We start from the raw sequence: 26,237 nt of genomic DNA on the forward strand, positions 1-26,237 counted from the left end.
CAGATAGAGCTGACACTTGGACCTTGCAGGTGGCAGGTGCTAGTCCTCTCTCCAGGGGGTTCTGTAAGAACTCTAGGACTGCATCTCCACGCTCGTTACATGCTTCTTTACGCCAATGGTGGAATCTCCGGGCGGTCCTCTGGTCGCTCTGGTTGGTTGCCTCTGCTCTTGAATGGGCTAAGGTACTTAGTAGAGATGAGCGAACACTGTTCGGATCAGCCGTTCCAAACAGCACGCTCCCATAGAAATGAATGGAAGCACCTGGCACGGCGACCGGCCGCCGGCAAAGTGTACGTGCCAGGTGCTTCCATTCATTTCTATGGGAGCGTGCTGTTTGGAACGGCTGATCTGAACTGTGTTCGCTCATCTCTAGTACTTAGCACTCCCTGGGACAATCCTCCGTCTGCGCATATGGCGCGGTTAACCTCCAGTCAGTGAGGTTGAATTTGTCTAGGCCCAGGCAAGGCCGACTGTTCAGTGACACCAGATCTTGAACTGGTGGAAGCCTCCAGTAGTTCTCCCGGCTCATGAGAATAAGGTTGGTGAACCATGCCCTCTTTGGCCAGAACGGCATGATCACTATTGCCGACGTCTAGTCCTGCCTGAGTTTTGCCAATACCTTCGGAATCATCGGAATGGGAAGGAAAACGTACGCCAGTTTGAACCTCCATGGTATTGACAGGGCATCCACCGACAAAGGGTTGTCTTCCCAGTACAGGGAGCAAAACCTTTCTACTTTGGCGTTTGGATGTTCAGACGGCCCTGGATATGTACCGCGGCCAGCTGGGAGAGGTTCTGTTCTGCCCAGAAGATTTGGTTGGTGACCTGTAGAAGCGAGGGAGACCTGGTTTCTCCTTGTTTGTTGATGTAGTGGACTGCCGTCAGATTGTCCGACCTTACCTTTACCGCTTTCCCTTGCAGAACTGGTGCAAACGTCAGAAGAGCCCGATGAACTGCCGTAAGCTCGCGCCAGTTAGATGAGCGCGTCCTCTCCCGCTGATTCCACGTACCTTGTACCGGGGTCTCCCACAGATGTGCTCCCCAGCCTGTGAGGGAGGCACCTGTTGTCAACAGGGTCCAGACGGGCAAGACCGAGGACTTCCCATCTCGCAGATGGGTGCACCAGGGCAGGGTTTGCCGGGTGCTGATGGTTAACTGGATAGGCTTCTGTAATCCTGTAGGTCTGTGGTTCCAGACTCTCGAGATCTCCTTTTGCAGTGGGCGCATGTGCCATAGGGCCCAGGGGACTGCTTCTATCCTAGGACCTTCATGGCCGTCCTGATGGTAACCCTCCGGGTTGTGGATAAGTGATGAACCGCTCGAGCAATCTTCCCCTTGCAAGTGGAGGGTAGAGAGATCATCATATTGATAGAGTCTAGAATAAATCCCAGGAACTGAACTCGAGTTGATGGCACCACCACTGACTTCTGCCAGTTTACCAGCCACCCCAACTTGCTTAATAGAGCTACAACGGCCTGCACCTGCATGGTAAGAACCTCCCTTGAGTGAGCCTTGAGAAGCCAGTCGTCCAGATAAGGGATTATGAATATGCCTTGAAGGCGCAGGGCAGCGGCGACCGGAGCTATTACCTTCGTAAAGGTGTGGATGGAGGAGGATATGCTGAACGGAAGGCAGCAAACTGGAAGTGCGCCTCTTTCCCTTCTATATATACGGCAATCCTTAGGAACTGTCGGTGTGCCGGAAAGATGGGTACGTGGAGATAGGTGTCCTTCAGGTCTAGGGTGACAAAGTGATCTCCAGCCTGTAGGAATGGCAGCACTGACCTGATGGTTTCCATGTGAAAGCGCACCCTGCAGATGAAGCGGTTCAGGTATCTGAGATCAATGATCATACGCCACTCGCCTGATGTCTTGGGGACCAAAAAGACTGGAGAGTAGACGCCTGTGCCTTGGTCAGCGCGAGTTACCACCTCCAGCGCGGCTTTATCCACGTACTCCTGTATCGACCTCTCTAGATTAAATAATACAGATTATCACATGATAAAGGAATTTGTCAAGGAAGTCAGCAACTGCACAGTCAATTTATGTGTTGAAAGCAGGAAATTTTGGCAAGTGCCATCCTTCTTATGAAAAATATATAAAAATATTTTTTGGTTTTTATGTTTGATTTTATATGCCATTGTTTTTTATATGCTGAGAGTCCAAGAGGAACTCTAGTATAACCTTGTCCCTGTGGACTTCTGGACCAGCAGATTACACCATAGGGAAGAGACTGCCCAGTTTTCCATGGGTGTTTTGTCTTGTCCAGTAATGGCTGTGGCCTGGCCTACCACATTATTCCATTGTTCCATGCCGTACTGCCACACGTGTTGCCACTCGGCCAGACATGTCCTGTAGTCTGTTATATTCTATTCCATATTTTTATTAGAAAAGACCCCTCCCTTAAAATATTCCCCTGTGCTGAAAGAGAGAAAGGAGGCTACAGCCACTAAACACTCTGGAACTTTGGCCAACAGAGAGCTAACGTCTGTGCCAGGGAGATATATTTGAGTGTCATTGGCATGACATGGTTCATGTTACACATGAACAAGCCTCGACAAACATTTTGCCCTGCTTCGTAGCCCCCTGACAGAGCAGGGGCAAAACGTACGACGGGGCTCTGAGTGGAGGTCGCAGCTGGTGAGCTAAGTTCTCTGTTCATGCATTACATTCCTTGCCCTATATAGGCTGGTTCATGTGTAACACTGGCATGTGTGTGTAACTTCACATTGATACTGCTACCTTATATGCTCTAACTATACAATGGTGATGTGGGTATGATTTTTGCAATGCCACAAATATTTTTCAATTAGGTGCCCTGGTTTTGTGATACTGTGGGCAATAGGAGCCTCTTTATATATACAGAATACAGGGCCTTTCTATATACATATTAATTGTGGGTTTTTTTTTATCCCCTACACCACTATTGAGACTTCTCTATTCCAGCAGATTATACACCTGCTGAAGCTGCTCATTCTAATGCGACCTCCACTCTTGTTTGATGTGTTGTTTTTAAATGTTTTTATGTGTTTGTGTTTTCCTGATACCATCATGTTTAATATTAAAAACTTTGTAACAATAAATTATTTCGATTTAATACTGATTCTTTTGGTGTTATTCATACATTGATACTTAGTTTGGAGCTCTGTTATGTTCTGGGGCTGCTTTGCAGGGTGTCTTGAATCTGTGCAGGGTACAATGAAATCTCAAGACTATCAAAGGATTCTAGGGAGAAATGTGCTACCCGGTGTCAGAAAGCGTGGTCTTAGTCACAGGTCATGGGTCTTGCAACAGGATAATGACCCAAAACACACAGCTAAAAACACCCAAGAATGGCTAAGAGAAAAACATTGGCCTTTTCTGAAGTGGCCTTCTATGAGCCCTGACCTAAATCCTATTGAGCATCTTTGGAAGGAGATGAAACATGCCGTCTGGAAAAGGCGCCCTTCAAACCTATAACAACTGGAGCAGTTTGCTCATGAGGAGGGGCCAAAATACCTGCCGAGAGGTGCAGAAGTCTCATTGACAGTTACAGGAATCGTCTGATCTCAGCGATTGCCTCAAAAGGTTGTGCAGCAAAATATTAAGTTATAGGAACAATCATTTCTGTCCAGGCAATGTCTGACTTTCATTTGTTCATTTTCATAGAATTTTTATTTATTATTACTTTTGTCAGATTCAGGTTATTTCTGTGACCATTTTGGGGTTTTCTTTCATTAAACGAGGTGGACCAACAATTTTGTCCACGTGTGTAGGTGCTACATAGATTTGTCAGCTTTAAACTGGTTGCACACAACCATGTGCTAATCGGCGGCTGTGAATGAACGGCACGGACAGTGTGTGGACGACACACAGAGGTCATCTATGTGCCACCAATGCACTGGCCGTGTTTTTGCGACCCCTTTCATTCAGTGCATTGAAACATGGCCTCAAAACCGGACAGGTATAGGACCTGTTCTATATTTTGCGTCCCAGACTATCGGCACACGGGACCATATGATTCATAATCATGTGTACAAGCTCATAGAAATGAATGGATTAGTGTGCTAACCGGGAAAAACCTGGATAGAACACTGACTATTCATACGGTCTTTTGCAAACGGCTTAAGCCTTATTTATATGAACAGGAAAATCTGCTGTGCAACGGCCATTGAATGTCTGTCTTTAAACCACACTTGAGGTCATTTATCTTTCTTGCCTCATTATTCTGTGCGCCTACTTTACTTAAAAAGAACAATTGCAATATACATTTTGTGCAGAATTCATCTAATGGAAATTAGGATTCCACCGCAGCCAGGTATTTTGGGTTTTGTACCCATGTACTGGAGTGCAGTTACCTCTTCTAGATAAAAAAAAATCCAGCCTTGTGTAAATAACCCCAAAATAGACACAAACACATGATAAATTTTGGCCATTGTAACACCGGCGTAACTTCTCCGAGCATACTGAGTTGCTGCCTTACCTCTGGTTCACACTGTTCCTGGCTCTCCATGTTGCTGTTCCTGGTCTTCTCCTTCTCAGCAACTTTAGGGATAACTTCGCACCTGTGGGCCTGTCCAGCCTGTGAGCCTATTTAATTCAGCCCTCACCAGAGTCCCTGAGCAATATTGGATCTGATTTTCTGGATTTCAAGGGTTTTTGTTACTGCGTTACTGTTGGATTTCCGTACTTGTCCTTGGCCTGTTCACATCTCTGTTTTTGATTCTGTTCTGCTGTCTTTCCCTTTTTTGACCTCCACTTGTACTCAACTTGTGAATCAGATAGCCTGACCTGACCAATACTAGAGGGAGAATTTGCCCAGCTGTTTAGTTCCAGGCAAATACGTTCAAATCTAATCTGGTATTATACACAGTCCAGTCATATTAATGTGACCACCGCCTACTTTTGATGTCAACGTTAAATAACCAATTGCAGAAGGCACGTGTCATCAGCCATCTGGGTGCACTCATGATTGTGGAAGGCACGGTGGATCAACACAAGTATGCATCTATCCTTGCGGACCATGTTCACCCCTACATATGAAATGTTTTTCCTCAGGATGATGGCATCTACCAGCAGGACAATGCGACGTGTCATAAATCTCTTAGTGTACGTGCGTGGTTCGAGGAGCACCAGGATGAGTTTACAGTACTCCCTTGGCCAGAAAATTCCCCAGACTTGAACCCATTTGAGAATCTGTGGGACCACCTCAATCGGGTTGTTCGCGCCATGGATACTCAACCGCGTAACCTAGTGCAGCTGGCCACGGCACTGGCTCAACATCCCAGTGAACATCATCACAACTTCCCCTCTCTTCCTGCACGTCTTGCAGCGGTCCGCTTTGCCAAAGGTGGTTATTCTGGACTTTGACACATTAAGGTGACTGGACTGTGTATAATGAATAGCAGATGACCAATGAGGCCAGTGTTTGGTTGTAGCAGTGAATTGATTGGCTATGTCATACTAGAAGGACTATTGAGGGAATAGAGTAGTCAGGACTGGAGTTTCAGTGCTGAACCAGCAGATATTTATAACATGAGCAAAAGATATTCCTTCATTTTACGCTGCCTTCGACTCATAAGCAAAATTTCAAAAGTATTGGAAAACCCCTTGGATCATTTTTTAGTTCTGTACATTACCTTATTCCTGTATAAAATGTGAGCTTACTTTAACTGGATTCTTTTTTAAAGAATTAAAAAATAAAAAAGAATGAAAGAAAACAGAAAGAAAATGGCTACTTCAGTGAGTGATTCGTTTTAATACGCGAGTAAAACATTTCCCATAATGTGAATAAGAACAGGTTTTTCCTGTGTTCTCCTTGGTGCAGTTATGGTTGACTTTCGTTACAACACAACAATATTCCATCTCAGAATAAAACATTTCCCACTTTTTAGGATTTAGCATGGTTTCTCCCCAGTGTGAGTTCTCAGATGCTTAATAAGCATGAATTTAAGACTAAAACATTTCCCACATTCTGAACATGAATATGGCTTCTCTCCTGTGTGAATTCTCTGATGCCTAGCAAGATCTGATTTCTGGTAAAAACATTTCTCACAGTCTAGACATGAAAATGGTTTCTTCCCTGTGTGAGTTCTCTGATGTTTAGCAAGATTTGATTTCCCAGCAAAATATTTCCCACATTCTGAACATACAAATGTGTCCTCTCCTGTGTGAATTCTCTGATGTTTAACAAGATCCGATTGAGCTTTAAAACATTTCTCACATTCTGAACATGAATATGGCTTCTCTGATGTGTGAATTCTCTGATGTTTAAGCAGAAGCGAATTCTGGTAAAAACATTTCCCACATTCTGAACACGGAAATGGTTTTACCCCTTTATGAATCCTCTTATGTTTAAATAAATTTGATTTATCGGTAAAACATTTCCCACATTCTGCACATGGAAATGGCTTCACCCCTGTGTGACTGCTTTCATGTTTAATAAGTTGCATTTTCTCTCTAAAACATGCCCCACATTCTGTACATGAATATGGTTTCTCCTCAGTGTGAACTCTCTGATGTTTAACAAGATTTGATTGAGCTTTGAAACATTTGTCACATTCTGAACACGAAAATGGTTTCTCTCCTGTGTGAATTCTCAGATGTATAGTAAGATGCGATTTCCGAAAAAAACACTTTCCACATTCTGAACATGAAAATGGCTTCTCCCCCGTGTGAATTTTCTTATGTTTAAGAAGATTTGATTGAGCTTTAAAAGATTTCCCGCATTCTGAACATGAATATGGCTCCTCCCCTGTGTGAATTCTCAGATGTGTAACAAGATTTGATTTCTGGCTAAAGACTTTTCCACATTCTGAACATGAATATGGCTTCTCCGCTATATTACTTGTTTGAGAGACAACACTCCTTGTGTGGCTTTTATTTTGCTTCACAGTCTGTGATGGATCAGAAGATCGATCTTTGCTGTGAAGGGCTGAGGGTATATCTGGGATAATGATATGTTCTCGATACGTATCTTGTGTGATACCACCATCATCTGCTTTATAATATGAAGGTATGACATGCCCCCCTGAGCTCCTGGTACAGTCATCTGCCAAGAAGAAAATGGATTATTAAATATGGAATATTATAAGCTTAAACATATTGATATTTTACAATATTTGTATATAAAAAATTCAGTGCAAATGACAAGACATGTACTAAAATTTAACTAAGACATTCGGAACAGCTGATAATGTAACAGTAGACCTCAGAGCAAGCGGTAGTAGATTGTGATGTTTGGCCACCAGGCTGTTCTCTTGTACTTTTCTTCTTCTGTGTTGTAGTCATTGAACCACAAGATCCCCTGGGAGAGGATATTCCTAAAAACTGGATTTATAAATTGTGGGAAACAAAGCAGGAGCTTTATAAAGATTTAAGTGTATGTGTCTTTCCATTCTTCTTCTTCTTTAATTCATAACAGGTTGTAACCCCTCTATTGTCTAATTTGGGGAAGTAAAGGGCTCCTTTGATGTGATTAAGAAAACCGTAAATGAGAAGAGATTCTTGAGAGTGATGGAGCTGGCAATGAATGGTTGACCATGGACCTTTGAAAAAAAAAAAATCAGGCCCCTGGGAAGAAGCTTCCTGAATAACGCCTCGCTCTAGATTCTTGCTCACATAAGGCAAATTTTCCTTAAAGGGGTTGTCCCATCACAAGGATCCTATCTATACTGCTTGTTAATGTGGATGTACGACTTTTCCTAAAAACACTGTTTCAGCAAAACTGCTTTGTTTGTCCACTATCTTACTTTATTCAATTCTTTGTGGCCACAGCCCTGACTTAGCTGCTCATGAGTCAAGTGATGTATCTGCTGCTCTCAGGGGGGAGGGAGGAGGGGCTAAGTGCAGGGAGCGAGCCTGTGTTTCTAGCTATTCCTGTGTCTGCACCACATGACCTAGCTTCCTGCTATCAGATAGAGGAGAGGAGCTGCTTGCATTTCTTCTGTTCTCCCAGTTATCAGGCTAGCTAACTCAATTGTGTTCATTATGGCAGAGACAGGCAGTCTCTGTATGTTACACAGAATGGAGTTGCTGCTGCCTGTACTTCATAGTCCAATATGGGTGGGCGGGGCTACACATGGATTTGGGGGCGGAGCTAAACGGCAGGTTGTATGTGAAACCCCGCCCACCAAATGATGCAAGAAACCAGGAGGAAAGAAGATTTTACCACAGTAAAGACTGATGAGTATGTGAGGTGGGAATACCCCTTTAATTTCTGGTACAGAAAGTAGTTACACTTTACCCTTTCCCGTGCTGTGCCGTACTGTTATGTTGTGCTGAGTATATAGTTAACCTCTGCAGCATGACTTTCAGGTCTTGACTGTACTACATAGCTGGGACTAAGGATTAGCTATCAGAGTTGGAAAATACACCAACTCTGTCGGTTTATTCTCTTAGATGCCGTGATCAATAGCGATCACCGCTTGTGGATGGTTAGGAGGAGGATGAGATTGTCATGTCCAATCAATTGGGTCAAGAGAGGACAATGATCGCAAAAAGACCATTGTATGGGGAAAATATTTTATCCTGTCGTCACTGCACCTGCGAAACCACTGTATGTGAAATATCTGACCAGATTCATAGAATTGTTGTAGTCCGAGAATAAAAGAATTCAATTCAGTTCTTGAACTGTTCTGACTTTATTTAGTGGTTACTACTCACCTCGGTGGTTACTTGTATGAATGTCCTCCTTACACTCCTCATCACCCCTCACATATGTCTCCGGAGCATTAATAATGTTCAGATCTTCACCTGGATACAAAAGCTGTGAAACAAATATTGTAAAAGTCACCAGACGGAGGCAGCCAATGTAAGGCGCCTCCCGTAGTCATGGTTTTAGGTCACGTGACACATCAGCTGATGTCTCATGGAAATCACATGATCGCGACTATATCTTAGGCATGAATAACATGTTGTATACCAACACATCTGCCAATACAATACAGAAAAAAGGGGGGGAGGGGGAGGGGAAGGGGGAGGAGAAGGGGGAGGAGAAGGGGGGGGAAAGATGTATGTTGCAGAAAAAATCACAAATTGAAAATATTTATCCTGTGATAACTTGTAAATAAATAACATTAGTTATTCTGTAATAATTACTTATGAAAGATAACCATATTATATTAATGTGACACACCTAACATGTCAATACAGTTTTTATCCAAACTACGGTAAATCGGAAAACTATAGTAATAATGTTATTTATAATTGGGGGACACTGAAGCTATAGTCAATAGAAATATGTGAGATCAGTTTTAAAATTTTAAAGAAGATTTCATGTCACCTTATCTCCATCTACCTGATCATCCTGGAGGACATTTTCTTCCTTACAGTCCTGTGGTAGAAGAGGACTGGGACATCTCTCCGGTGATGTTCTCTTACTGGATGGAACTGGAGGAAACACATACAGGGACTGAATTCATTCTTTCCATACAGATAATGAGAGGCCGTGTGTATTTAGTCATGTCTATTACCTGCTGATGTGAGGGGCTGCAGATCCTCCATCATCACCTCCTTGTACACATCTTTGTGTCCTTCTAAATACTCCCACTCCTCCATGGAGAAATAGACAGTGACATCCTGACACCTTATAGGAACCTGACAACACAATGATACAGTCATCACCAGATCCCTTCATAGCGCTCCTGTATAATGTCCCAGCATTCCCAGCAGTGTCACCTCTCCAGTCAGCAGCTCAATCATCTTGTTGGTGAGTTCTAGGATCTTCTGTCTATTGATCTCCTCATGTATCAGGGAGTGAGGTGGAGGCCCCGGGATTGGGCTCAGGGTTCTCCCCCATCCTTCAGATACAGGAGCCTGACAGCGCCCACTAGAGGTCTTCTTCACTACTGTGTAATCCTGTTTATGGAGAGACACATTAATAAATATTACTCCATCCATTCCCAGAGTCCCTCACCTCTCCAGTCATATCATCTGTTATTACTATAGATAAGAATGATGTAATGTGACATCATCAGAATCTCTCACCTCTCCAGTAAGCTGGTGCAGGATCTCTAGGGTGAGAGTTATTATACTTTCTGCCATCTTGCCCCTGTCTCCATCCATTCTTGATGGGTCAATCAGAAAAAATATACTATATGTTCACAGAGAGGATCCTATAGTCTAAAAACCAGAATGGAAAAAAAACATATATACAGATACACATTAAAAGTACAAATCACCCCCCTTTCTCTAGAAAAGATAAATTAATATTAATAAAAGTATAACACATTCAGTTTCGTCACGTCCAGAAATGTCGGACCTACAAGCTTAAATAATAAAAATATTTCTTGTCTATGGAAAACCCCCTAGAAGAAAAAAGAAATGAAGGAGTTGAGTTGTTAATATTTTTGTTGTTTTGCCTAATTTGAATAAAAAATTTAAAACATCAGACATTCCTCAAAATTGTAGAAATAAAACGGACATCTGACCCTTCATCAAAGACGTCACAAGTATATAAATAATAAAGAGTTACGGGTGTCAGACTATGGCGATTTTCAATGATTTTTTTTGTGTTAAAATGTAACAAAAACTAAATAAATTTTTTATTGCCCTAAACATACCGGCTCACATACAGCTCATGCCATTTTGGCCGCTTAGTGAATGCCTTAAAACCGAATCCTTTTCTCTCCGCCCCATTCAGAATTCTTTTCCAGCTTCCCAGGACATTGTACAGAATATTAAATGGTAACATTAAATTGTACAATTTGTATCGCAGACATTAACCCGCGTATGGCTCTGTGAATGGAAATATAAAACAATCCAGGGGTTTGGAAGGTGCGGAGTCAAAGACAAAAATCGAGAAATGTCGGGAAGAGGATAAAACAATAGGCGGTGTCCTCAGTTACCAGGACAGATCTCTGCTGGCTCTCAAAGGGGTTAATGCTACGTTTGTCTTGGTGAGCCTGAAAGAGATAATACACACATATACTGTATATATATACACACATACCTCCACCTGTACAGCTGTATTCTGTATATATGATTTTCCTGTACATACAGGACCTGTGGTGATGTCATAGTTATAGGAGGAGTCAAGTGATCACATGGTGAGGTGTTACCGGGTTACGTGCTCAGTGTATACAGGACTCTGCTGTGCTGGTTGTGGTCGGTGCTGGATGAGCTCAAGTGTACGTGTCAGGATCAGGATGTAGTTACAGTGTGGATGTAGCAGAGCTGTGTGTGTATGATGTGTATGGAGCAGAGCTGTGTGTGTATAATGTGTACAGAGCAGAGCTGTGTGTGTATGATGTGTACGAAGCAGAGCTGTGTGTGTATGATGTGTACGGAGCAGAGCTGTGTGTGTATGATCTGTACAAAGCAGGGCTGTGTGTGTATGATGTGTATGGAGCAAAGCTATGTGTGTATGATGTGTACAAAGCAGGGCTGTGTGTGTATGATGTGTACGGAGCAGAGCTGTGTGTGTATGATGTGTACAGAGCAGAGCTGTGTGTGTATGATGTGTACAGAGCAGAGCTGTGTGTGTATGATGTGTACGAAGCAGAGCTGTGTGTGTATGATGTGTACGGAGCAGAGCTGTGTGTGTATGATCTGTACAAAGCAGGGCTGTGTGTGTATGATGTGTATGGAGCAAAGCTATGTGTGTATGATGTGTACAAAGCAGGGCTGTGTGTGTATGATGTGTACGGAGCAGAGCTGTGTGTGTATGGAGAAGAGCTGTGTGTGTAGGATGAGTACGGAGAAGAGCTGTGTGTGTATGACATGTATGTAGCAGAGCGGTGTATGTAAATGTATGTAGCAGAGCTGTGTGTGTATGACGTGTACATAGTAGAGCTGTGTGTGTAAGACATGTATGTAGCAGAGCGCTGTATGTATGGTATGTAGTAGCTGCACTGAAGAAAAGCTGATAGGTGTACTTTTTTATTTTTAATCTGGGACCAGCAGCTTCAAATACTTGTTTGCTGTTTTGTAATGGTATTTTAGCAGCTGCTCTCTTAATCTGATGAATTTGGCAGAAAGCTTCCTCATTATGCCTTTATTTGCATGAACCAATCTGTGCTCTGAATGAGCCAGAAATGATCATGCTTAAGTTTTTGTGAAATATCAAATGTTTTCATACCTTGTTCAAGTCACAAATCTGCGTTAAAGTGGAGCACCTAAAATTATTGTGTTTACACCTGCATTAGAACAAGATAGCATGTCTGCTTAGTCCCTGGTTTCCCCAGAAAACTCTGATCGAGATGTTGATTTACGTAATATTTCACCAGTATTATAGCAGTGTTGCGGAAAACAATCTCCGAGATGCTGCTAGCTGATAGATATTGCTTTTTAAAAAAATAAAAATTATTTTATTTTCAATAACAGGCACAGCCAGCCATAAAATCTAGCACAATATAGTACAGTATCATAAAATCAGTAAATGTGACACATCAGTCCATTACAAACAGAAAAGTATATTAAATACCAAGGGATATTATACCCTACAATAAAGTACAACGGTGCCAGCCATGGCCTTGGAACTCAACTACCAAGACAAACCTTCCCAGAAAAATAGTGGTGCCCAAAATCGGTCACAATTATGGCCACCTCTCTCTGGGGAGTTGTAATTGACCCAGGTTCCCACAGTGAAGACTCCAGATACCACATTTTTTGGAATGGAGTACCAATGAATGCTATCTTCCCTGTAGAGCAGTGTTTAGAGATGAAGGCTTTCAACCTCTTAAAGAAGTGTTTAGCTCCCTTGTTTTTTTTTTTAGAAAATGTGGCCAATCATTCCAGTTCCATGACCATTTTAAGTTGAAGAGGCCGTGGTCAGAACAAAAACATGTTGCTCTCAAGAGAAAATATGTCCCAGAATTCAGAGAAGGTCAGCCATTTCCTCTCCTCCACCAGCCACAGGTCACCAAGACTGACTACCCCTTTATCTCTCCACTTACGAAACAATTTTTTTCAGATATAATTGGACCTCTGAAAAGAGAGACACCGTTTACAAACCTCCTTCCACGTAGCAATAGTGCCTCGCTATACCAAGGACGCCCTAACCTGGGCTAGGGCCAACTCTAAGGCGTAATTGAAGAAGTAGCTAGTTGTCTGTATCCAATCAGAAACATGCTGAAGCATGCACGCCAAATTGTATCCTCTGTTGCTCAGAAACTGGACCCCCATCACATTTCGGTCACATCAACTTAGACAGTGAAATTTTCACCTGCCTCCCTCTCCATATAATGCTGTAAATGCCGAGTTAAGGCATTGGACATCGGCATGTCGTAGGAGAAGTGGAATTGTTTGCATAAGATACAACAATCTAGAAAAGCTGATTATTTTAATCAAGTAACATCTCCCCAAGATAGACAAAGGCAAAGCCGCCCAGCTCCGCAACTCAGCACAGATCCTGCCTATGCGAGGTGGGTAGTTCAATGTATAGATAGATTCTGGGGTTCAACCAATTATGATTCCCAAGTAAGTCAGATTGGAAACGTTTGCTTTTAATCGAGATTCCCAGAGCTTTGAGATTCCTGGAAAGGCCCAAATACTGGCCAAACTCTGCGATAACTCCCCAAATGCCATGTAGATTTCGTAGCGGGTTCTCGAAAAACAAGAGAATGTCATCGGCGAACAAAGTCACTGTCACACTCTTTGATCCTACTCATATGCCCTGTAATACCTCTCAGAGCCTCCAACAAAGATGTTAACATAGTCATGATTTCCTGACGGCAACTTGACAGACACATGACAAAAACCCCTTAAAAACTTATAAATCCAAAAATTTACCTATTTGCAGAAATATCAATTGGACAATACAACAGAATGAGTGGTGACTACTCACCTGGGCGGTCACCTGTAGGAATGTCCTCCGTACACTCCTCATCACCCCTCACATATGTCTCCGAAGCATTAATATTGTCCAGATCTTCACCCGGATACAAAAGCTGTGAAACAAATATTGTAAAAGTCACCAGATGGATGGAGAAGTCACGTGGGATGTTTTATAGGAGAAGAAAAGATCATTCATTATCATGAGCACCAAAAGTGACAGCAGGAGTTATCTGACCACATAGCTGCAGTTCTCCTGGATAAATCCACCATGTTGTCATCTACCTGATCATCCTGGAGGACATTTTCTTCCTTACAATCCTGTGGTAGAAGAGGACTGGGACATCTCTCTGGAGTTCCACTGCTCAACCAGCAGCCTGTATAGCCAGAAAACTGTGAGAAGATCCAGACAACATGTCATATCTATGGTCAGCTTTATCCTGCCATCTCCACCTTTCTTATTACATAGGTAGAAACCATCTATGTTAGGATTCCGATGCAGGGCCACAATAACAAGGTAAGTAATGCTTGATTCTTCAGGAGAGCAGCAGCAGAAATGGGCTGATATGTGTGAGCAGTAGAAATTGTTACTTAAAGGTAACAAACCTCTGTGAGTCAAGACCGGCCCTAGATGCTTTCACCAGAGCTCATCAAAAGAAGACATGCCTTTCGCTGAATCTGAAAACGGGAATTGTCACCAAACCAGATTAGAGTACCACAAATAAATGCACTGCAGCAGAGGCCAAACACCAAAGCCAACAAATTACTCACAGGAGCAGAAATCAGAGAATGGACGTCAATCACGGGTCAGTGGCTGAAGAGGACAACAATAAACCAGATCATGAGACGGAGACAAGTCCGGAAAAGAAGCCAATGGTCAAATCCAATCAGGAGCACCACAACAAAATCGCAAGACAGAGAAGAACAAAGCCAGAGCTCAGTATAGGAGTAGTCACAGCAAGGTAAGCAGTCAAATTGGAGTACAAACGAATTTAACAGCAAGCTGAGAAAGGAGGGAGTGGTTTACAAAGGCCACCCCAGGTACTGATTGATTAAGGCATGAAAATCTAGGGCAAGAAGCTTCCCTATGTTATTTTGGCAACCTTAAACAAGCAGAAACAATCTAATACTGTGGGATAAAACCAGACTGACCACGAGATCTTCACAGCCCTTCTACAGGGCAGAGGAAGATTTCATGTCACCTTATATCCATCTACCTGATCATCCTGGAGGACATTTTCTTCCTTACAGTCTATGGGTAGAAGAGGACTGGGACATCTCTCCGGTGATGTACTCTTACTGGATGGAACTGGAGGAAACACATACAGGGACTGAATTCATTCTTTCCATACAGATAATGAGAGGCCGTGTGTATTTAGTCATGTCTATTACCTGCTGATGTGAGGGGCTGCTGATCCTCCATCATCACCTCCTTGTACACATCTTTGTGTCCTTCTAAATACTCCCACTCCTCCATGGAGAAATAGACAGTGACATCCTGACACCTTATAGGAACCTGACAACACAATGATACAGTCATCACCAGATCCCTTCATAGCGCTCCTGTATAATGTCCCAGCATTCCCAGTAGTGTCACCTCTCCAGTCAGCAGCTCAATCATCTTGTTGGTGAGTTCTAGGATCTTCTGTCCATTGATCTCCTCATGTATCAGGGAGTGAGGTGGAGGCCCCGGGATTGGGCTCAGGGTTCTCCCACATCCTTCAGACATAGGAGCCTGACAGCACCCACTAGAGGTCTTCTTCACTAAGGTGTAATCCTGTTTATGGAGAGACACATTAATAAATATAGTGATGATAGAAGGTATGATAATATGACCACCGTGTCATACATAACTCGACAGGGAGGAACCAGATCTACAACACTTTTTATGGAAGTGGGACAGATTCTGTCTTGGGAAGAGGATCACTGGCTGCAGCTAGCAGCAATACATATCAAAGAGAGTCAGAATGTTCTTACAGACGAGTTGACTTGAGACCTTCCTCTTCCGGGAGAGTAGTCTTAAATCAGGCCATATACAGCAGGATAGTGTTTGGGTCAACAGTATTGACTCAACACAGATAAACCTCATTGCCACTTTCAAAAATGTAAAACATGCCCACTTCTTTTCCCAATTCAGCTTGGACAAACTGTGGGCAATGGATGTCCTGTCAATTTCATGTGGTATATATTTTCCCACCCAATGGTCTTACAGAAGATCAAGTAGGAACAGGTGTCTACTATAATCATATGCCCATACTGGCCGAACAGAGCCTGGTTGACGCCTCGCCCATGTTAATGAGCAAAGTGAACCTATGGAAATTCCAACTAATTCCTCATCTAGTGACAAAGGACAACAGATCTTGTCCCCACCTAGACCAGCTTTAATTCATGGCATGGAGGTTGACTGCCCCTTCCAACTAGTGCAGGTCTATCTCAGTCGTTATCAATACTCTTCTTTATTCAAGAGCAGGAAACACAAATGAAACATGTCTCAGAATTAAAAGGACTTTTCCAAGATGGTGTGCTGGAAGGAATATGAATTTCAGAAGGTGAAATATCAGAAGGTGTGACTGGTTCTCACGATCTGAAGCCTGGAGTTTGAATGGTCTTGAAACATCATGTCAGGAAAAGTCTTGATCCCAGATACGACGGCCCATTCCAGGTTCTGCTGACAACCTCCCCTTCAGTCAAACTTGAAGGAAAACTCAACTGGATCCATGTCAGACATAGTAAGAGGGTTACTGGCCCAGAGGACAAGCAGAGTGAAATCCTTCTTGCTGATCCTGCTATAGACAAGTCCACTAAATGATGTGCTAAATGAAGAATGGGACAATACGTTGTTTAAGCATCATCAGGTCCCGATTAGTAGTATGAGTAACCAGGATAAACCTAAGAACCGCTGTATTTGTACTCACAGCCTTGTCTCAGCTAAGACTATGCCATATCTCGCTCTTCCCCTTAATTTTAATGAGTCTTGCTTTTCACAGCATCTCTTCATCACCATCACCCCAGTGACCAACACTTGGAGTCTCTCCATCACAGTTACTTGTCGGGAACATCATTCCTCACGGGTCCTTGACGATCAGTAATACTGTAAGGACGAGGATTTACCTAAATACCTAAACAAAAGGGGTACTGACCCGAGTGAGAACTCAACACAACAGAGACCTGGAGGCAACGTCTGCGATTATGGATGGATTGTGTTTTCCAATTGAGATGCAACAAAGCAAGATATCAGGGTGGCCACGCAAGACCATGACCATTGGGAGCAAGTCAGGATTGTGTTACTATTACACCTACCATTGGCAGTGTAAGACAGAAATTGATGGATTTTATAGATCAATAGTATATTGTATGGGGGATCAGTCTAGAATAAAAGCAAAATATATATATACTAGCTGGTACCCGCGACTTCGTCTGCGGTGATTGTAGAAGTGGATATATACAGGCGGGGGTAAGGTTTTCGTACTGTGTATAAGGTATGGGATATGAAATGTAAGTTTGTATCTTGTTGTTTCTGTAATTCAGAGAATACGTGAGACTTTTGTGTTGAAGTTAATTTGTATTTGAGCTGCTATACGGTGTTGTGAGAAACTTTACATAGTAACTTTGGGACAGAAGTATTTGAAGTTAACCCTTTCCCGCCGATGGCATTTTTTGATTTTCGTTTTTGACTCCCCTCCTTCTAAACCCCATAACTTTTTTATTTCTCCGCTCCCAGAGTCATATGAGGTCTTAATTTTTCCTGGGACAAATTTTTCTTCATGATGCCACCATTATTTATTCTATATAATGTACTGGGAAGCAAGGAAAAAATTCAGAATGGGGTGGATTTGAAGAAAAAATGCATTTCTGCGACTTTCTTACGGGCTTTGGTTTTACGGCGTTCACTGTGCAACCAAAATGACATGTCCCCTGTATTCTGTGCTTCGTTACGATTCTGGGGATACCAAATTTATATGGTTTTATTTACATTTTGACCCCTTAAAAAAAATCCAAAACTGTGTTAAAAAATTATTTTTTGAAAAGTCGCCATATTCCGACAGCCGTAACTTTTTTATACATGCGTGTACGGGGATGTATAGGGCGTCTTTATTTGCGGGAACAGGTGTACTTTTTAGTTCTACCATTTTCGGGAAATGTTATTGCTTTGATCACTTTTTATTCAAATTTTTAGCAGAATCAAAACAGTGAAAAAATGGCGGTTTGGCACTTTTGACCATTTTTCCCGCTACGGCGTTTACCGAACAGGAAAAATATTTGTATAACTTTGTAGAGCGGGTGATTTAGGACGCGCGGATACCTAACATGTATGTGTTTCACAGTTTTTAACTACTTTTATATGTGTTCTAGGGAAAGGGGGGTGATTTGAATTTTTAATCCTTTTTATTTATTTTTTTTATATTTTTTTTACTTTTTTTAAACTTTTTTTTTGCATTTATTAGACCGCCTAGGGGTATTGACATGGGTGGGCAGTGTCGCGGATTGTCAGAGTGGTGAGGGGTCGGCAAACATGGCTGCTCCGGAGCGTTAAAGAGAGCCTCCTGGAGAATCGTTAAGGTGAGGGGCAAAGTGGTAAAGTATATGTATATGTATATGAGATTGTGTGGGGTTAGGGGCGAGGCTGTAGAGGGCAATATGAATTTTGTGGCTTGCTATGGTCCAAAGTGTGTGAGATTGCAGAGATGGTGGTGTGAGTTTGGGTTTTGTGGGGGTCCTGGCACAAACGTATGTGCGCTATTGTGACGAAAAGTAGCCTATTGTTTAATCGAGTGTAATGAGTATGTTTGTGGAAAATTTCAGCCAAATCGGTGGAGCGGTTTTTCCGTGATTGAGGAACAAACATCCGAACATGCAAACATCCAAACACACAAACTTTCACATTTATAATATTAATAGAATTTTAAATATAAAAAAATAATAAAAAGTAGTTGAAGAAAAAGCATAAAAATGTCAGAAATATCCAAATCGATATAAAAAAACCCTTGAATTTGCCCCAACTTGCAAAAAAGATGCTTTATACAACTTGTACACTGCAATTTAAAACATTGATAGGTTTCAGAATAAGATGACTCAAATCTTTTTATTTTTCAAAGTTTTGGATTTTTGTAAAGGTATTACAACATATTAAAGCTATATACATTTGAATTACATGTGATTCTTTTTTTTTTTTTTTTTTTTTACAGTTTAAAGGGATCCTATCATTAAAATGCTATTTTTTGTCCCTAACACGTAGGAATTGCCTTAAGAAAGGCTATTCTTCTCCTACCTTTAGATGTCTTCTCCGTGCTGCGGTTTGGTAGAAATCCCGGTTTTCTTCTGTATGCAAATGAATTCTCTCGCAGCACTGAGGGCGGTCCCCAGCAATCAAACAGCACTGGGGCAGTCCCCAATGCTTCGAGAGAACTCTCCAGCGTCACCTCCATCTTCGTCTGGAACGGCCTCTCCCTGCGTCTTCTTCCGGCACTGGATTCAAACTTCTAGGCACGAGCAGTCGGCTCTGCCGTCGGGCCTCGGGCAGAGCCAACTGCGCATGTCCGCGGCCATTTTCTTGTGGCCACTTATCCCAGCTTACTGAGTAAGCAGCCACAAGAAAATGGCCGCATACACTAGTTTACTGGGTAAGCGGCCACAGGAAAACGGCAGAACGACTGCGCGTGCCTAGAAGTTTGAAGCCAGTGCCGGAAGAAGAAGCAAGGAGAGGCCGTTCAAGGCGAAGATAGAAGCAACGCTGGAGAGTTCTCTTGCAGCATTGGGGATGCCGCCAATGCTGTTTGAGCGCTGGAGACGCCCTCAGTGCTGCAAGAGAACTGAATGGCAGCGCGGAGAAGACTTCTAAAGGTAGGAAAAGAATAGCCTTTCTTAAGGCTATACCTACGTGTTAGGGACAGAAAATAGCATAGCATTATATAGCATTTTAATGATTGAATGCCTTTAATAAATTCAAGAAACACATACAAACTGGTGTCCATCTGTAAACCTGTAAAATAAGATGTATCCCTCTTTTTGTGTTAGCCACAAAAGCCTAGGATACCATACCTTTTGTATCTGTCAAAAAAACAAAAAAAACAAACAAACATTAACTGTATGTAAAAAGATAACCATCTGTCTTTTGCATCCGTTTTAGGGCTCTACTAAACAGATGTGAAAAAACTATAATGTGCATGTAACCCTATTTTTCCATACTTTTTGTCAATAAAATAAGTTGAAAACACTAAAATGGCTCCTGTCTTCTGTGAGCTGTTTGATGTTTAAGACATATTGATTTCTGACAATAACATTTCGAACATTCTGATCTGATCTCTAGCTAAAACATTTCACACTCTCCCACATTCTGAACAGGAATATGGCTTCTCTCCTGTGTGAATTCTGAGATATCGAACAAAATCTGATTTCTAATTAATAGATTTCCCACATTCTGCACATGAAATTGGTTTCTCGCCTGTGTGTATTCTACCAGGTTTAAAATGTTAACAGTTGTGATTTATTTGTAGAATATTTCTAACATTCAGAACATGGAAATGCCTTCTCCCCTGTGTGAATTCTCTGACGTTCAACAAGTATTGTAGAGACATGATCTTTACCACATTCTGAATATGAAAATGATTTCTCCCTTGTGTGAATTTTCTTATGTTTATTAAGTTGTGGTTTACTTGTAAAACATTTTCCACATTCTGAACATGAATATGGCTTCTCTCCTGTGTGAATTTTTTCATGTTTAAGAAGATTTGATTTGTCTCTGAAACGTTTTCCACATTCTAAACATGAAAATGGCTTCTCCCCTGTGTGGATTCTCTCATGTCTAACAAGATCTGATTTATTTGTAAAACATTTCCCACATTGTGGACATGAATATGGCTTCTCTCCTGAGTGAAGTCTCTGATGTATAACAAGAGCTGACTTCTGGCTAAAACATTTCCCACATTCTAAACATAAAAATGGCTTCTCTCCTGTGTGAACTCTTTGATGTCTAACAAGATCCTTTTTACTCCTATACCGCTTCTCACATTCAACACATGAAAATGGCTTCTTGGCTGTGTGAATTCTCTGATGCCTAACAAAAGCTGCTTTGTGGCTTATACATTTCCCACATTCAGTACATGTAAATGATTCCTTCTCTGTGAGCATTTTGTCACGTTTAAGAGTGCCTGGTTTAGAGCTGTAAGTTTCCTGAACTTCTGAACATGAATATGGCTTCTCCTCTTTAAGATGTCGCTGATGTACAACACTCCTTTTAAGGCTTTTATTTGGCTTCACAGTCCATGACGTATGGGAAGATCGGACCTGTATAGAAGGATTAGATGATACATCTTTGCTGTGAAGGGCTGAGGGTATATCTGGGATAATGACTTGTTCTTCATCTGTCAAGAAAAACATAACTATATAACTATTTTGATAGTTTATTACATTTCTGTATAAAAAAAAAAGTTCATCCAAATTTCAAAACCGTAAAACTAAATTCAACTAAGACAGCGGTGACCAATCTAACAGCAGATCATGATGTTGGTCCACCAAACTGTTCTCATCTTCCATCTTGCAGCCATCATCTTCCTATGTTCATGTGTCACTGCTATTAAGTGAAGTCCATCTCACACACTTCCTGACTACATGTACTTTGCACATGGTACAGAAATAGTTCTCACTCACACAGAAATATGGAACAGTGTGTCGTATCACCTATAATGGTATGGTATTACACTGGAAAAATTAACATAGAATTAATGTAGGTGGTGAATGAGGAGAATATGTGACTGTTCTCACTTTATTTAGTTGTGACTACTCACCTGGACGATTGTCCTCCATACACTCCTCATCACCCCTCACATATGTCTCTGGAACAATAATAATGTTCAGATCTTCACCTGGATACAAAAGCTGTGAAACAAATATTGTAAAAGTCATCAGACGGATGGAGAAGTCACGTGGGATGTTTTATAGGAGAAGAAAAGATCATTCATTATCATGACCACCAAAAGTGACAGCAGGATAGCTGCAGGTCTCCTGGATAAATCCACCATGTTGATTCCTTATTCCAACCAGCAGCCTCCATAGCCAGAAAACTGTGAGAAGATCCAGACAACATGTCATGTCTATGGTCAGCTTTATCCTGCCATCTCCACCTTTCTCATTACACAAGTAGAAAACATCTAATACTGTGGGATAAAACCAGACTGACCACGAGACCTTCACAGCCTTCTACAGGGCAGAGGAAGATTTCATGTGACCTTATCTCCATCTACCTGATCATCCTGGAGGACATTTTCTTCCTTACAGTCCTGTGGTAGAAGAGGACTGGGACATCTCTCCGGTGATGTTCTCTTACTGGATGGAACTGGAGGAAACACATACAGGAACTGAATTAATTCTTTCCATACAGATAATGAGAGGCCGTGTGTATTTAGTCATGTCTATTACCTGCTGATGTGAGGGGCTGCTGATCCTCCATCATCACCTCCTTGTACACATCTTTGTGTCCTTCTAAATACTCCCACTCCTCCATGGAGAAATAGACAGTGACATCCTGACACCTTATAGGAACCTGACAACACAATGATACAGTCATCACCAGATCCCTTCATAGCGCTCCTGTATAATGTCCCAGCATTCCCAGCAGTGTCACCTCTCCAGTCAGAAGCTCAATGATCTTGTTGGTGAGTTCTAGGATCTTCTGTCTATTGATCTTCTCATGTATTGGGGAGTGAGGTGGAGGCTCCAGGATTGGGCTCAGGGTTGTTTCCCATCCTTTAGTTATAGGGGTCTGACAGCGCCCACTAGAGGTCTTCTTCACTACTGTGTAATCCTGTTTATGGAGAGACACATTAATAAATCTCACTCCATCCATTCCCAGAGTCCCTCACCTCTCCAGTCATATCATCTGTTATTACTATAGATAAGAATGATGTAATGTGACATCATCAGAATCTCTCACCTCTCCAGTAAGCTGGTACAGGATCTCCAGGGTGAGATTTATTATACTTTCTGCCATCTTGTTTTTGTCTTGCTCCATCCTTGAAGGTCAATCAGGAAGATTATATTAGTCCATAGAGATGATTCAATACTGAAGGAACATAAAAGTAGAAAAATACAATTACTGAGGATAAGAAAAAATATATGAGGAGTTAATAAAGTGCAGATGTTTTAATCTCTCTTTATATAATTTGGAACATTCGTAGAATGACTTGTGAGGAGATTTTCCACCATGTTGTGGTTAGAGTTGTTTGATAGTTTGTATCGTCTAGAGCTAATTATGGGCCAAAGAGGTGATTTCAGTATTTACGACACTATTATGGGCCACAATGGTTACGTTCCCTGCTTACTGGCAGCCCTGCTATGATGTATTTAGCACACACAGAGCCTAGTTTTTTTTTGTTTTTTTTTAATAATGTGACAGTCCAATCATATAGACACAAAGTGAGCAGACACTGGAGTCTGCGATATCTAGTCAAGGAACCCATTTCAGACTTGCAGATAGAACTTCTAGGATATAAATTAAACTATGGGACGTGGCTGGGAGGCAGGGACTTCTAGCATCCCACACAGCTATAACGCTAGGAGCCTGTCTCCTGGCGTAAGGTACAGGTCAAGACATAAGGCACTAACACGTATTGCGTTTCACACCTCAGACTCAGTAGTGTAAAAGTAGCCTTATAGTCAGTTTCCAGGACAGACAGCCACTAAGTGCACATTTTTTCTTCCAAATCTCCCTCTCTGACCCACTGACAACCTTTCGGGGCGGTATAATGTCTACTGTAAAGAAATTAGAACACATCAACGTGGAGGAAAGGAGCAACACAAAGAGACGCAAGAGAGAAGAAAACGACGGAAGAGTTTACCCCCTTACAGGTCTACTAAGGAGGACAAAGGATTAGATAAGACGTCGGGAGATCACATGGTGAAGGTACAAAGGGAGAAGAAAGAAATGAATGGAAAAAAAATAAGAAAAGATATTAAAACAAAGGTTTTTGTTACAAAAATTGGACTTATTTTAGTTAAATTATTAAAAACCTCACACGCCATTGTCACAATCAGATTGACCTGTATTTACTCTGCACGTAAACCGGATAGTGTTTAAAATAAAAAAACAAGAAAAGATATAAAAAAATCTTCGTACGGCGACGCGAGTAAAAAAAAGTTCTGGCTCGTGAAATGCAATGAGGCAAAAACTCCAAAATAGGTCAGTAATAAAAGATGGGGGTAATGAAGGGGTTAAAGATACACACACGACCCAATAATCCTGACAGACAGTGACAGGGAATACACACATACCTCCACCTGTACAGCTGTATCAATCTACTGGCTTTGGGGCTACAGGACCTGTGATGATGTCACTGTCATGTGATCAGTCACATGTGTGGGAGGAGTCAAGTGATCACATGATGAGGTGTTACCGGGTTACGTGTTCAGTGTATACAGGACTCTGCTGTGCTGGTTGTGGTCAGTGCTAGATGAGCTGGAGTGTATGTGACATGTGACATGTGTGTGTGTGGATGTAGCAGAACTGTGTATGTATGATGTGTATGTAGCAGAGCTGTGTGTGTATGATGTGTATATAGCAGAGCTGTGGGTGTATGATGTGTATGTAGCAGAGCTGTGTGTGTGATGTGTACAGAGCAGAGCTGTGTGTGTATGACGTGTACGGAGCAGAGCTGTGTGTATATGACGTGTACGGAGCAGAGCTGTGTGCGTATGACGTGTACGGAGCAGAGCTGTGTGCGTATGACGTGTACGGAGCAGAGCTGTGTGCGTATGACGTGTACGGAGCAGAGCTGTGTGCGTATGACGTGTACGGAGCAGAGCTGTGTGCGTATGATGAGTATGTAGCAGAGCTGTGTGTATATGATGTGTATGGAGCAGAGCCGTGTGTATATGATGTGTATGGAGCAGAGCCGTGTGTATATGATGTGTATGGAGCAGAGCTGTGTGTATGATGATGATGTGGATGTAGCAGAGCTGTGTGTGTATGATGTGTATGGAGCAGAGCTGTGTGTGTATGATGTGTATGGAGCAGAGCTGTGTGTGCGCGTGATGTGTATAGAGCAGAGCTGTGTATATGATGTGTATAGAGCAGAGCTGTGTGTGTATGATATGTGCAGAGCTGTGTGTATATGATGTGTATGTAGCAGAGCTGTGTGTGTATGATGTGTATGTAGCAGAGCTGTGTATGATGTGTATGTAGCAGAGCCGTGTGTATATGATGTGTAGCTGTATGTGTATGAAGTGGACGTAGCAAAGCTGTGTCTGTATGATGTGTACAGAGCAGTGATATGTGCCTGTTGAATATGCCTGCAACAGGATACTGTCTGTAATATACAGTACATTAACGTCTGCGTCTAAGGTTCATGTAGAAGAGTTAGAGACCCACCATGTTCTATTAGATTAAGGCCTTTTGCACACGACCCAGTACGAAGCCCACGGCTCTTCCAATGTTCTATTACAGTCCAATATTTTATAGGACATGCTCTATAAATATCGGAACACAAGTTGGAAAAGCCTCGACATGAGCCCTAAGAAATATAAAGTCAATATCTCAATTTCTTTGTCATGTCCCTCAGACCGTTCCTGAACAATGTTTGCATTTGGTCACGGACATGATCTTACTTCAAGAGAACACTGCCATTAGGGGGCACTGCTATCAGGATGGAGACTACGTCATCTGCACAATGTTTAGGTAGACAGCACATGACACAGTGATATCAACAGGATGCCAAGACTCAGTTTTTCCCAAGAGATTGTTGTCCAGAGCATCAAAGCAGCTCTGCTAACTTACCCCTATTCATTACCTTTATCTTCCGGAGGTAAGCAAAGCACCCCGACATCCACCTGATATAAAAAACATGATACATCAGACCAGATCGCCTTCCTCCCTTATTTTTTTTTACAATAGTTTTATTTTGTTACCTTTTTGGAAACACAGATATGTTTAACTGATTCATCTGACAATTCAGGGATACATAGAACATACACTGCTCAAAAAAATAAAGGGAACACTTACAAGCAATACAATGTAACTCCAGGCAACACTGATTGACAATCAATTTCACATGCGGTGGGGACCACAGACCTCATCTCAGTACCAATGCTTTCTGGCTGATGTTTTGGTCACTTTTGAATGTTGGTTGTGCTTTCACACTCGTGGTAGCAGGAGACGGAATCCACAACCCACACATGTGGTTTAGGTAGTGCAGCTCATCCAGGATGGCACATCAATGCGAGCTGTGGCAAGAAGGTTTCCTGTGTCTGTCAGCGTAGTGTCCAGAGGCTGGAGGCGCTACTAGGAGATAGGCCAGGAGATGTGGAGGGGGCCATAGGAAGACAATAACTCAGTAGCAGTACTGCTACCTCCGCCTTTGTGCAAGGAGGAACAGGAGGAGCACTGCCAGAGCCCTGCAAAATGACCTCCAGCAGGCCACAAATGTACATGTGTCTGCCAAACTGTTAGAAACTGACTCCATGAGGATGGTATGAGGGCCCAACGTCCACAGATGG

General features: G+C 42.2%; 3 protein-coding genes across 3 annotated transcripts in view; 1 reads left to right on the forward strand and 2 right to left on the reverse strand.

The window, feature by feature from the left end:
* Positions 1-26,237, forward strand: part of LOC142210374 (uncharacterized) — a 437,305-nt gene that overhangs the window by 56,087 nt on the left and 354,981 nt on the right. The window lies entirely within an intron of this gene.
* On the reverse strand, positions 5,806-24,055 carry LOC142210383 (uncharacterized). The gene is made up of 8 exons (XM_075279487.1): positions 24,018-24,055; positions 22,681-22,809; positions 22,372-22,551; positions 22,167-22,290; positions 21,992-22,083; positions 21,536-21,626; positions 20,277-21,112; positions 5,806-6,808 (listed from the first exon to the last, which is right to left on the reverse strand). Exons 2-8 carry the CDS (start codon positions 22,756-22,758, stop codon positions 5,876-5,878), a joined length of 2,334 nt encoding a protein of 777 aa, XP_075135588.1. The 5' UTR covers positions 22,759-22,809; positions 24,018-24,055; the 3' UTR covers positions 5,806-5,875.
* LOC142209082 (uncharacterized) lies at positions 6,858-15,506 on the reverse strand. Its single transcript, XM_075278025.1, has 7 exons — positions 15,349-15,506; positions 15,144-15,267; positions 14,969-15,060; positions 14,037-14,144; positions 13,765-13,867; positions 6,967-7,029; positions 6,858-6,874 (listed from the first exon to the last, which is right to left on the reverse strand). Exons 1-7 carry the CDS (start codon positions 15,478-15,480, stop codon positions 6,858-6,860), a joined length of 639 nt encoding a protein of 212 aa, XP_075134126.1. The 5' UTR covers positions 15,481-15,506.

Source organism: Leptodactylus fuscus, chromosome 6 (assembly GCF_031893055.1).
Source record: "Leptodactylus fuscus isolate aLepFus1 chromosome 6, aLepFus1.hap2, whole genome shotgun sequence".
In the NCBI taxonomy this organism is placed as follows: domain Eukaryota; kingdom Metazoa; phylum Chordata; class Amphibia; order Anura; family Leptodactylidae; genus Leptodactylus; species Leptodactylus fuscus.